Below are 12742 nucleotides of genomic sequence, written 5' to 3' on the forward strand. Positions count from 1 at the left end.
ATATATATATATATATATATATATATATATATATATATATATATATAGTAGGACAGTGCTTTATTTTGTATAGGAAATCTTTCTTTTCATTTCTGAGAGCTGGTGCATTCTATGATATTATTAGACCGTCCTTAATAATTATTAAACAAGTATTTCAATAGCGCTATAAAGAATACGTTCAGTAGGGGTGGGTGTAGAAGAGTGGTCTAGTCCTATCACCTTAGCACTGTGGAGGCAGAGGCCAAAGATAGTGAGCTGCATCCCCTCTTACAGCAGGACCCTAACTCAACATGGTAACAATGAAGAACAGATTCATTCATTTACCTTGGTATTATAATCATCGAGCTGCCTATTTTCTAAATTCCAACATAACTCATCTCAGACTGCTTTACTCTACAAATGACAATGTGTCTCATTGTTTAAAAAACACTTTTTATTTTCTTGAGAAACAGGGTTTCTCTATGTAGCCCTGGCTGTCCTGGAACTCACTCTGTGGACCAGGCTGGCCTTGAACTCAGACATCCTCCTGCCTCTGCCTCCCACGTGCTGGGATTAAAGGTGTATGCAACCATGCCCTACCACATGTGCCTTTTATTTGAACCAGATTCTTTGGCTTTTTTTCTGGAGCACAAAATTCTAACATATCATTGAGCAAAGACTTAGTGACAGATATATACATATATATATATATATATATATATATATATATATATACACACATATATATATACACATACACACAAAACGTATGGCTATATATCATGCATATATAAAGTATATATGTGAGACAAAGTCTCACTATTTACCCAAGCCAGCTTTACACTCAAGATTCTCTTGTTACTTATTCCCAAGTGATAGTAGAGGCATGCATCACCACGGCCCAGTTTGAAAATAGTGTAGATGAAAAAGTATCTCCTGAGGCTCTGAAGTCTCTACAGTTCCTGTCCTAGAAACAGGCTTATGCCCAATGGATATGAGGCTACTAATTAAAATCCTGCCACACAACTTTTTCCTAGGTTAGTCTAGTTCTGAGAATGATGATTTAAAAGCCAAGATAATTAAAAGCAAAAATTAATTTTTGTATTGTAAATAAGAGATATTTACCTAAAATAATATATCGAGAATTTAACATTGTCCACTTATTTATATTTGGTGCTAGGGACTGAAATCAGAAATGTAAACACACAACATCAGCACTCTTCCTTAAGCTACATCTCCAGTCATCACCCCTTTCCAAAAACATATTTTGTGTTTATTTTAGTTATTTAACTTTTTCTGAGGCAGTCTCAAGTAGCCCAGGGTAGTATGTTTCTAAGTCTGACCTTTGACTCCTGATTTCCCAGCTTCTACACCAGCGCTCGAATTAAAGGTTTGTGCTACTATCTTATAAGGGAACTAAAATGTTTACAGTGTGGTAAAATGATATTTTTACTTATAATGGAATATTTCTAACTTCCGTTTATTTTTTATGGGAAGGGCGACCACAGGCCGTGGAGTGCGCATGGAAGACAGAACAACTTATGAAGTAGGTTCTCATTTTCCACCATGTGGGACTTGGGGCTAAACTCAGTGTTAGGCTTGGCAGGAAGCACTCTTACCCACTGATTTCATTGGCCTTTAAAGAACTTCACTTACAAATTTTAAAAATATTTTTACATTTATTTACTCACGTGCATGCGCCACATGTGCCACAACACATGTAGAGGTCAGAGGACAACTTTTGGAACATGGTTTTCAACTTACATTATATGAATCCTGAGGCTCAAACCCCAGAGAGTAAGAGCCTTTGCCTGCGGGGTCATCTTGCCAACTTGGCTTTAAGGACAAGCAAACATTTTCAATATTATGGTAGGTACCAAACAGCTTCTGCACTTCTAAATATTTTTAATTATTTTTTTTCAAAAAGGATGGTTTTGCCCTTGTTTGTGGCTTTCAAAGTTTTGTGTTTTATTTTTTTTAAAGATTTATTATATATACAGTGTACTGACTGCATGACAGAAGAGGGCACCAGATCTCATTATAGATGGTTATAAGCCACATTGTGGTTGCTGGGAATTGAACTCAGGACCTCTGGAAGAGCAGCCAACGCGCTTATCCTCTGTGCCATCATCACTACAGCCTGTTTTTATTTTTGGAGATGAGGTCTCATGTAGTCTGACACCTGGACTCTGTGGGTTACCTACTACTGAGTAAGTTCTAGTAATTTCTATGTTTTAAAGAATTTATCCAATTCATTAGAATCATCTAACTGGTATAAAACTGTTTCTATTATTATTTTATTAAGCTCTGATAAGCTCTTGAGTGAGGGATGAAGAGATGGCTCAGCAGTTAAGAGAACTGGGTGCCCTTCCAGTGGACATGGGTTTGATTCCCAGCACTCATGAGGTAGCTCCTAACTGTAACTCCAACTGCATGGAATCCAACATGTTCTTCTGGCCTCCACTGGCACATATGTAGTACACAGGTATACATGCCCACAAATACTCCTATACATCATAAAACTAGGAAACAAAATCTAGAGTGATGCCACTTCTCATGGTAATTTAGACCTTTTGAAGAGGGTGAGTTGGGGAGGTTGAAGATAAGAGTATCACAGTATAGCCCAGTCTGGTCAGAAACTCACTATATATGTAACTCAGGCTGGCCTTATCTCTCAGCTTTCCACAACCTCCAGAAATCTGAGTCTTTAATAACCACATATTTGGTCATCAGTCATCAGATTTTTTTTGTTCACTTATTTTTAAAAATTATACTTATGCTCTGACCAGGGAAACAGTGCCTTGGTCAACCATCAGCAGAAAAGCTTCTTCCTGTGGCAGATAAAAACAAATACAGAGACCTGCAGGCAGATAGTAAGTGGAAAGTGAAAGACCTTGGAATACTCAGCCCTAAATGGAATGCCTTTACCAAATCCCTTCCCTCACAGCTCAGCGAACCCCAAGAAGAGGAGATGGATAAGAGCCAGATGGGACAGAGGACACCAAGAAAACAATGCTGTCTAAATCAACATGAGCAAAACCCATATGAACTCACAGAAACTGAGGCAGTATGTTCAGGATCTGCACAGGTCTTCACCAGGTCCTCTGCACACATATTATAGCTTATAGGTTAGCATTTTTATGGGATTCCTGAGTATGCAAACAAATGGATCTCTAATTCTGTGCCTTCTCTTGGGCTCTTTTCCTTCTGTTTGTCTTGCACAACTCCAATGTGATAGTTTTTGTTTTATATATTTTAAATTTTTTTCTAAGAAAAATATTAAATATAAAAGTTGTACTTATTATTAAGGAGTTTAGTGTGTGTATGTTGTGTATGTGCAAACACATGCATGCACATACACTATAGAGGTCAGAGAACAACTTTATGTAATCACTTCTTTCCTTGTACCTTTATGTAGGTTCTGAGGATCAAACTCGGATCATCAGACTTGCATCATATTGAATGGCAAGTTCTTTTACAGACTGAGCGCCATGATTTTCATTTCTAATTTGATTTCATTTTAGTCAGAGTGTACATACTGAGAGGTTTTATTTTTGTTATTTCATTGCTCTGTTTCATGAAAAGTTAAAATAAAAACTATATTGCAGAATTGGTAGAGTGGTATACACTTATATTTATGGGGGAAGGAGGATCATAAATCCAAGGTCATCTTTAGCTACACAGAGCTCTATAAGCCAGTTTGAGCTGCAGAAGACCATTCTTAAACCTCCCAAGAAACAACTATACTGCTGCCACCGTCCTTCCAATTATCCTCCCAGTAACATCTACTTCCAAGATGTTCTTATCTTCAAGAGCCTAGCCAAGCACTTAAGGCAGAGGCACGTCAGTACCTTTTTGGGGCCAGCCTGGTCTACACAGTAACTTCCACGCCTGCCAGGGCTATAGAGTGAGACCCTATTACAAACAAAAGTCTAAATATATCCAAAATGGTCCATATTAAAGCATCATACTCATTAACCAGATTCAATAGTTTTTTTGTTATGCTTTGAAATACATTTTTTAATATACAACCTAGAAGATAATGAATACTTACTATTATTGGCAAGAGTAAGTCCAATAAATGAACATATAGGGCGAATTATCTCAGGTTTCATGCAATTCATTAGCCATTCATTAGCATATGGAAAAAGTGAACAACAAAGTGTTTGATTCTCATCTGAAAGGAGGAAGGCCAACAATGATTTAATCTGACTTTTGTAAAATACCAGTTACCATTTGTTTTCATATTTGTATTTAGATAGTTGAAATAATTACCATTTTGAGGATTGTTGACACATACAGACAGAGTACTGCACACCGAAGACCATAACAGATAACTCTGGAAAACATTATTATCTGACAAATTCAACTTATAATTGGAAAGAACTGTCCTATTGGGTGAAAAGTAAAAGGTAATAAATTATTATAAGTGCACTAATGCCCTAAGCAATGAATAATAAGACATTTTCCTGACTTACCTGAACAACTGTGACAGAACTTCAATACAACCTGTTTCTCTCACAAGAGTTTGTCCATTCCCTTAAAAATAGCCATATAGTACATGAATATGACTTTTATTTAAAAATAATTTCATAGAAATTAAGACATTTAGCTGATATTTTAAGTAGCTCCTAACTTACTTTAAAGTATTACCAAGTATACAGAATTACAGTAGGAAAAAAACAAAACTATAATAAAGGGACTAGAGAGATGGTTCAGCAGTTAAGAGAACTTTCTGTTCTTCAGAGGACCTGGGATCAATGTCCAGCACCCACATGGTGGCTTATAACCATCTATAACTCAGGTTCCAGGGAATCCTATGCCTTTTTATGGCCCCTGAGGGTACCAGGCATGCACATGGTAGATAGAAGTGCATGCAGACAAACACTTATACACATTTTTTAAAAACTTTATAACCAGTTTTATTGTGGAAAATATACTATGTTTAGTAGCTTTCAGCGTTCAGTTTTCTTCTAAAAATTACAAAATGCTTATTTTAAGTTACAGTTCTGTTATAATACGAGAATACTCTCCAAAGCAGAAAAAAAAATACAAATTATTTTTCAGATTTTCAAAAGTAGAAAAAGAAAAACCTACAACTAATTCAAGTACCTAACAACTGCAAAAAGTAAATGAAGCAAGTTTTTTAAAAAATGAAGGGATTGGGGAGATTGCTCAGTCAGTAAAGTGGCAACTGAAGAACTTGAGCTTGATCTTTAGCACTCATGTGAAAATTAAACAAAATCTAGGGACAGTAGCTTATGTCTGATCCCTGGGGCTTGCTGGACAGTCAATCTAGTCAAATCGGAAAGCTCCATATTCAGTAAGTGACCCTGTCTCAAAAAAAAAAAAAAAAAAAAAAAAAGGTGGAAACTGATTGCAGAAAGTACCCAACATCAATCTTCAGCTTCTATACCGAGCACACACATACACATGTACATACATACACATGCAAAGTCCTAACTAGGTACACATGAACACTGCCTTCACTGCCTTTACATTTTATTTTCAACTTTTCAAAAAATCTAAAATTATTCCAAAATAAAAACCTTTAAGGACCAACAGTAAATCTTGTAACAAAATACCTATCAGTGAAAAGTTACCAATTCATTGGATACTTCTTTTTCTGGTTGAAGACTGAGTAGTACAAATCACTATTCTTAAAATTAACAATTATCAAGCTATTAAATGGATACTACTAATTCTTTCCTTAGAACTAGTATCTCTCACATGTTAATGATATAAAAAGTTGCTAATACATTTGGAAAGCAGAGGCAGGTAGATTTCTGTGAGTTCAAGACCAACCTCATCTACGTGGTGAAATCATTTCAAAGGGGGGGTGGGGGGGACACTAAAAAACAACTAGAATAAAAGTATTAATGACGATTCCAAAATACACTAAAATGTTTTTAAGTATTCATAAGAAACTGTACTTACTATTATTTGAAACCAGAACCAAAAGAACATACAAAGACATTCTTTTCAAATTTGTGTTTGAATCATCATTAGATAAGAGCAAGGTTAAATCCTGAAATATTTCTGAAGTACACAATGTTTGTTGACAGTAAACTGAAACATAAAATATAATTTTCATTTTAATATGTTAGCACAAATCATTAAAAATATACTGAACAAGACACAAAGTTGTCAAACTGAGGATGCTTCTTAACTGTCACTTAACTGACATGGATTAGAAATAATAAAACCTATAAAAACTTGACATGTGCTTACCTAACAGACCCAATCTTTCAAGAAATATTTTAAGAAATAAGCAATATTTAAGAAATTAACCAACATTTTAAGAAAATATTTTAAATCACATTTATTTATTTACTTATTTGTGTGTGTGCGTCCACCCACACGTGCAGACGTACCATAGTACTCTTACGGATGAGAGGGCAACTTATGGGAGTTGGTTCTCTCTTCCCATCACATGAGCTCCAGGCATTAAACAAAGGTTATCGGGCTTGTTGGCAAGCACCTTTACCTACGGAGCCGTCTAGCCAGTCCCAAACCAGCAATATCTTTATCAAAATGATTTGGTCTAAGCTGAGCAAATATTAAAATACTCTAGAATTGACAATAAAATACTAACCAAATAAAAAATTAAAATCAGACCAAGTAGAAGTGAAAAGTGAGTCCAAATGAAATGACTATTAAAAAAACAAAGCAAGAAAAAAAAAACAATAAAATTCAAATATCTGCTTTGGAAAACAGAAACAAGCAATATTTATGATATTTCTTAAGACTTTCAGAGGTGCAAAAATCTTTTCAAAGCTCAAAAATAACACTAGAAATGGTGCAAAATAAATACTTAGGACACAAAACAGGAGAATTGTGCATTCAAGGCCAGCCTGTGCTATATAGCAAAACTTTAACTCAAAAACAAACAAAAGGAAGCCCCTAAAACAAAAACAAAAACAAAAACAACAACAAAACCCGAAAACTTCCACAGAAAACAAACAAAACAAATTCTAAAAAATGAGTCAAGCTAGGTGTGGTGGCATTCATCTTTAAATAAAGAGGAAAAAAAAATTTAAAGACTTATTTAAAATCATTCTAAGCACATAAAAATAAAATTTTATATTTACCATTTTCTTCTGCAATAGATGCTAAGGTGTATAAGGCTGCTTCTTTTACCATGCTATGCTCACTTGACTTTGCAAGATTTTTTATAAACATCAAACCACCAATATCCCGGAAATAAATGCCTGCTTCACCTGTGATATTTGCAAATAAAACAAGAAATGATATTTACTTTGTTTATTATTCTGTTAAGGATAAAGAATCAACTGGATATTACCACATATACACTGGGTAGAAGAGAAACAACCACGCATATTGATATATTTCAGCACTACGAAACTGGAACCAGAGCGGGGTGTGGAGTGTGGGCTGGTGGCACAAGCATGCAGTCCAGTGCTGGGGAGGCTGTCAGGGAAGCAACACTTTGAGACCAGCCTGGGTTACTTGACAAAAGAAGAAGAAAGAGAGAAGGAGAGGTAAGCATAGACAGAGAGAAAGTGTAGAGAAGAAGGAAGGGAAAGAAAAAGAAAAAAGGAAGAAGAAATTAGAATCATGAATGAAGTTAACTGTTATGTCTTACTGTTTTGCTGACAAACTGAATGAATAGTGATCAAAACTTCTTTCTGTGACAAAGGGTTGCCCATATGATACTTCAGGCATTCCAACAATAACTTCAGGTCAGTCTTCATTTCTAATGGAAAAAAATTTATTATTTTAAACACAAAGTTTTTGTTCAAAGACCAATTATTAAAATTCTATTTCATAATTACTTTGAAATGCTTGCTTTTTTAAATAATAAGCATATGTTTGCTTTATAATCTAATAAAGATATCTTAAATTAAAGATATTTTAAATGAACTTAATGAAAATACATGTAAGAATTTATACGATGCTAATAAAGCACTATTTATGAGGAAATTTATAGTACTAAATACATGTGTTAGAATAGAAATGGCTTTCAAAACAATGGTCTTAGCTTCCACATTAAGAAACTAGAAAGAGAGCAAACTGAACCCAAAGTAAACAAGGAAAAACTATGAAGACAAAAGCTGAAGTGAGCAAAACATAAAAATGGAAAAAGATGCTCAGTGGTGAAGAGCACTGGCTGCCCTCCAGAGGACCCAGGTTTAAGTCCCAGCATCCATATGATAATTTACAGCTGTCTGTAACTTAGTCCAAGGTTCTGACCTCACTCAGGCATCAGGCACGCACAGATATACATACAAAGCAAAACATCTATATACATAAAATGAATTTAAAAATTAAAAAGACGGTTCTTTTAAAAGATTGATAAAGCTGAGCCAGTCGTGGTGGCACACTAAGACCCAGGACGGTGGTGCATACCTTTAATTTCAGCACTAGGTAAGAGGACCTCTGTGAGTTCAAAGCCAGTCTGGTCTACATAGTGAGTACAAGGTCAGAAAACCTATAGAGAGCAAGTCTAGCTCAAAACAAAACGCCAAAAACCACCCAGAAAAACTTTAAGAAGAAGCTTCTTAAAGTTAGGGAGTAAACAACTTAGAAGCTTCAAAAATACCTGAAACTAATCTGATGTGCTAGCTCCTTCCTCCTCACAGACAAGGGGTAAGGACTGCTGAGAGAAACACTCTCAGACCAAAAGATTGCTTCCAAGAGACAGAGACCAACTAAGCCTCCTGAAAGAGATACTTTCCAAGCTGTTAAGGTTGTACTGTTTGTTCCAGTTTTCCAGCCATCATGAGCTGTTACCCATGCTGGGGTAAGTTTTGATGATACAGCTGCAGCTGAGTCATTTCTGCTTCTGTAAATAATTCCTCATTCATACCTTGTATGTAATCCCAGTAAACTCACTGGCTTACCAAGTTACATTTAGTCAATTGGCAATTCCCTATCTGGGCTAAGTAGATGTTTCTTCATGTCCCCTCAGAAATATTGTCATATAACTTATATATGTAAATTGAGGAATGACTTTAATTTTCTAGATGCTGATATACATATATAATATAAACAATACAATAAATAAAAATATGTATATTTGTATATATAGAATTATACAACTATAAAATACCTAAAACTAATGCAATTACATGATTCATGGATTTCTCACCTTGGGTTTTATTTGTATGCTCACTTTCCATGCTTGTCTTTTTTCCTTCTATTTCATCTATAAGATAGGGCATTTTTAGTTAGATCAGCTTCTGAGAAATGTTCTGGGCAGTATGCTCGCTTCAGCAGCACATATACTACAATTGCAACAATACATAGACCCTTCACAAGGATGACACACAAATTCATGAAGCAGTCCATGTCTAAAAGAATGTGAAGAACGAAATATTCTGGGCATCATGGTGCATGTCTGTAATCTTCAGGCAGGAGGAGGACCCTAAGTTGAAGACACTCTGAGTTACAAAATTCCAGGCCAGCCAGGAACTTTGGAAAAAAAGAGAGGGGTGGGTGGGGAGAGGGAGGAAGAAATAAAAGAAAATAATATCTCAAAACAAAACTCTTCACAAACACAGGAACAAAGATCCCTGGGACCCATATGGTAGGCAAAAAGAGACTCTCACTGGTTACCTTTTAACCACACATGTGCTAATCCATACATGCACACACGTATATACATGTATATATATATATATATATATACACAAATAGATGTAATTAAAAATAAGTAATTACAGTAAATGAGCAGTTGTAATTTTCAAAAGGTTATAAAATTATACTTAAAATTAAAAATAGCTCATTTTCCAAGTTAAAAATATGTGCCAAATAAAGCAATTATGGAATGTTTTCAGTAATTTTGTGGATACAAATTATCACCAGCAATGAGATTGCAATTTTTTTTCTGTGTTCTCACAGGGGAAAAAACAAAAAGAAACAAACAAAAAAAGTTACAGGTTTTACTCAATTTACTCTCCAAAATAACAAGTGCAAACTTTACTAGAAAAAGTAGTAGAGAAAATTGTTGCGGCCTGGTTCTTTTGGCATAATTATAACCATTTTTGTTTTTGGCCTAACAGCCACATCATCTCAGCTTGTTGTTGATATAGAGAAAAGCTCTCAAGCAGGGCCTGGCCTCATGCCCTTAATCCCAGCACTCAGGGAGGCAGAGGCAGGTGGATTGCTGTGAGTTTGAGGCCAGCCTGGTCTATAAAGGGAGCCCAGGACAGCCAAGGTTACACAGAGAAACCCTGTCTCGAAAAAAATAAAAATAAAAGGTTGACCAAAAACTATATAATGTTCAGCATACTCTGCCATACTCCTAGAAATCCCCCAACCATAAGAGCAGCTGGCCCTAACTAAAAACTCCACTTGAGACCAATCAAATGAAAGGTCAGCCAGAACTGATTTGTCTAATTAGTAAAAATAACAATTCAAAGGTGACTACCCTGTTCCCGTGTCGTCCACTCCCCAGCTCCCTGTATAAGCTAACTGCAGTTTTTGCTTCTATCAGCTAACTCTAAAAGACAATGTCACAGTTTGGCTCCCGAGCCCACTGTTCCTGACCATGGTCTTGGGGTGTTGCATTCAATAAACCATCCCTATCTAACTGAGACTGGTGTCTGAATGGTTTGTGCGGCTTCTTCTGGCCCCTCACAAAATTAAATAAGAAAGTTAGTTGATTACTGTTCTCCACTTTGGTCCTAGGGATGAAACTCGAGGTAGAATCTATCATTAAGCGATATGCCCAGCCCCTGAAATTTGCTACTCTAAAAATGTTCATATCAAAATCTTTGTGAAGAAAAAAATCTACATAGTCCACTACTCCCTCATGAAAGGCAGCATATCTTCCTGGGTGGGGCTGGCAGAGATGAAAATCCTAGCATTAACTGCCACCTCAAGTTGTCCAAAGTGGACATCTGCCTTGGAAAGCAACCTCTAATGGGGGCAAAAGGGCAAATATGTAACTTGCCCTATCCAACTTCTGCTGCAGAAATTTAAAGGGATCGTGGAGTAAGTCATTCAGGTCGCAGAAAATGCTGAGGATAACAGGAACCAGTTGCTCTACAGCATGGTTAAGATCTGAGGGCCCAAACCCTCACCGCTAGCTTAGCCCCGGTTCACAGGCACCGGGTTCCATTATCTTTCCACAGGTTAAGCCTCCCTCGCCCTGTTCTCCCCCCCCCCCCCCCCCCACGCCCATGGAAGCCTGACTCACCTCCAGAACTCTTGTCCTGAGGGCTGGCGGTCCCAAGGCTTATTTCCACAGCTATCAGCGGGGCACCACGCCTGCTCCCAAGCCCGACTCAGGCAGGCTTCACGGGGCAATCACCCAGCTCCTGAGGCTGGTGGGTCAGTTGCTGTGAGGCACGTGGTCCCGTCCTCCTTAGTGCTCACAAAGGAAATCCCCTGTGGCCCCGATGCTCTCCAATCATCAGAGTCACCATCCTTTTCTCACACAGGCTGTGGCAACTGCGGCCAGCCTGGCGCCAGCTGAGGAAAGCCCTCACCCTCGGCTCAACCTATCCCCTCAGGTGAGCCAGTTAAGCCGGGCCTCGCCAGCACCACAGCTCTGGGAGCAGCAGCCCCTGCCCCGGAAGGCAACAGGCAAGGTCGGGCTGAGCTGCTGCAAGCCAAACCCTGGCGCTGAGACGCTTATCAGGTCCGCACCAGCCCTGTCCCGTGGCAGCCTAGACCTTGACGCCTGCCTGGGTTTCCCACCCCGCGCCAGTCAGGCTCACATCCGCTGGGCGGGACTTCCGGCCGAACACTGCCGCTAGGCTCAGAGCAGGGCCTCGCTACTGCTCAGAGGGCAGAAGGTAGACACTGCATGGTGCCGCGTTTTAGATGGGAGAAAGCTACAATATGAGGGTAATGTAACCTTAGTTTCTGGGACTTGCTTCTTAGAAGGGGCCTTTGCTCCCGCCCGACGCCAGGCTTTCTTCTGTTGCATTGGACATTTTATAGAATGGCCACCCCCTCACTACACTAAAGCAGCGTCACTGGGTGCCTCCAAAACCGTAATTTTTGGTTCTGGCCAAGCTGGCTTCTCACTGTGTAGACCAAAGACCCAGAGCTCTGAGTCTTAAATGTGGTCAAGGTGTACCCTCGTATAATTGGTCCTGTCAAGCTTCCTAACAGAAGCCATCTAATGGGAGGTTGGGAGGTGAAAGTGCTCTCAGGGCAGTCCCTGCTGTGGGAAAGACATTTAATAGCCAAGCAAAAATGACACACTGGTATCCAAGAAACAAAATTCCTATGAACCCCTCCCCGCTTGTCAGTTTTAACGAAGGTTCTCACATAGGAGACTGCCTTTGATAATGACTCTACAGCAAGCAGTTTAAGGGCCTTAAGATTCTTAAGATACACATTAACAACGTCAGCCTTGCAGAAGTCTGAAGCTCGGCCCTGCTCCCACTTCTACATTTCTAGTTTGCTACTATTCCTCATCTTAAGGAATTTTCTTTCCCATCTGTCATGCTGGTAAATACTATTATTCCAACGTGATTATTTTTTTAAGATGTAATTCATGGATGGGACAACCCCATAACATTTCAACAAGGAGGTATAGTAGTAAAACCTCTAGATATATATAAAATGAATGACACTGCAAGGAAATGGTGTTGTTTTCTGATAAAACTACATATCCTTAAGTGCTTCTTTTAAAATTCTATTTTAACAAATATTGATCTTAAAGAATGTCCATAGCTAAAATCTACGTCTTAAATTCATTAAGATAATTTTTTTTACTCTTTCTAATAAAACAGACATATGTCTATTATATGTAAATGCAAAACAGCAAACTACTATTAATGAA

General features: G+C 37.8%; 1 protein-coding gene across 1 annotated transcript in view; it reads right to left on the bottom strand.

Annotated features, from left to right (window-relative positions):
* Terb1 (telomere repeat binding bouquet formation protein 1) overlaps positions 1-9122 on the bottom strand; it is a 42012-nt gene extending 32890 nt beyond the window's left edge. The window contains exons 1-7 of the mRNA XM_055621274.1: positions 9092-9122; positions 7586-7696; positions 7071-7199; positions 5917-6048; positions 4458-4518; positions 4255-4370; positions 4034-4156 (exon numbers count right to left, since the gene is read on the bottom strand). Of these exons, the coding sequence (XP_055477249.1) occupies positions 4034-4156; positions 4255-4370; positions 4458-4518; positions 5917-6048; positions 7071-7199; positions 7586-7696; positions 9092-9122 (703 nt within the window). The remainder of the gene's footprint in view (positions 1-4033; positions 4157-4254; positions 4371-4457; positions 4519-5916; positions 6049-7070; positions 7200-7585; positions 7697-9091) is intronic.
* Between the last annotated feature and the right edge of the window lie 3620 nt (positions 9123-12742).

Source organism: Psammomys obesus, unplaced genomic scaffold (assembly GCF_907164565.1).
Source record: "Psammomys obesus unplaced genomic scaffold, mPsaObe1.curated_primary_1811, whole genome shotgun sequence".
Classification (NCBI taxonomy): Eukaryota; Metazoa; Chordata; class Mammalia; order Rodentia; family Muridae; genus Psammomys; species Psammomys obesus.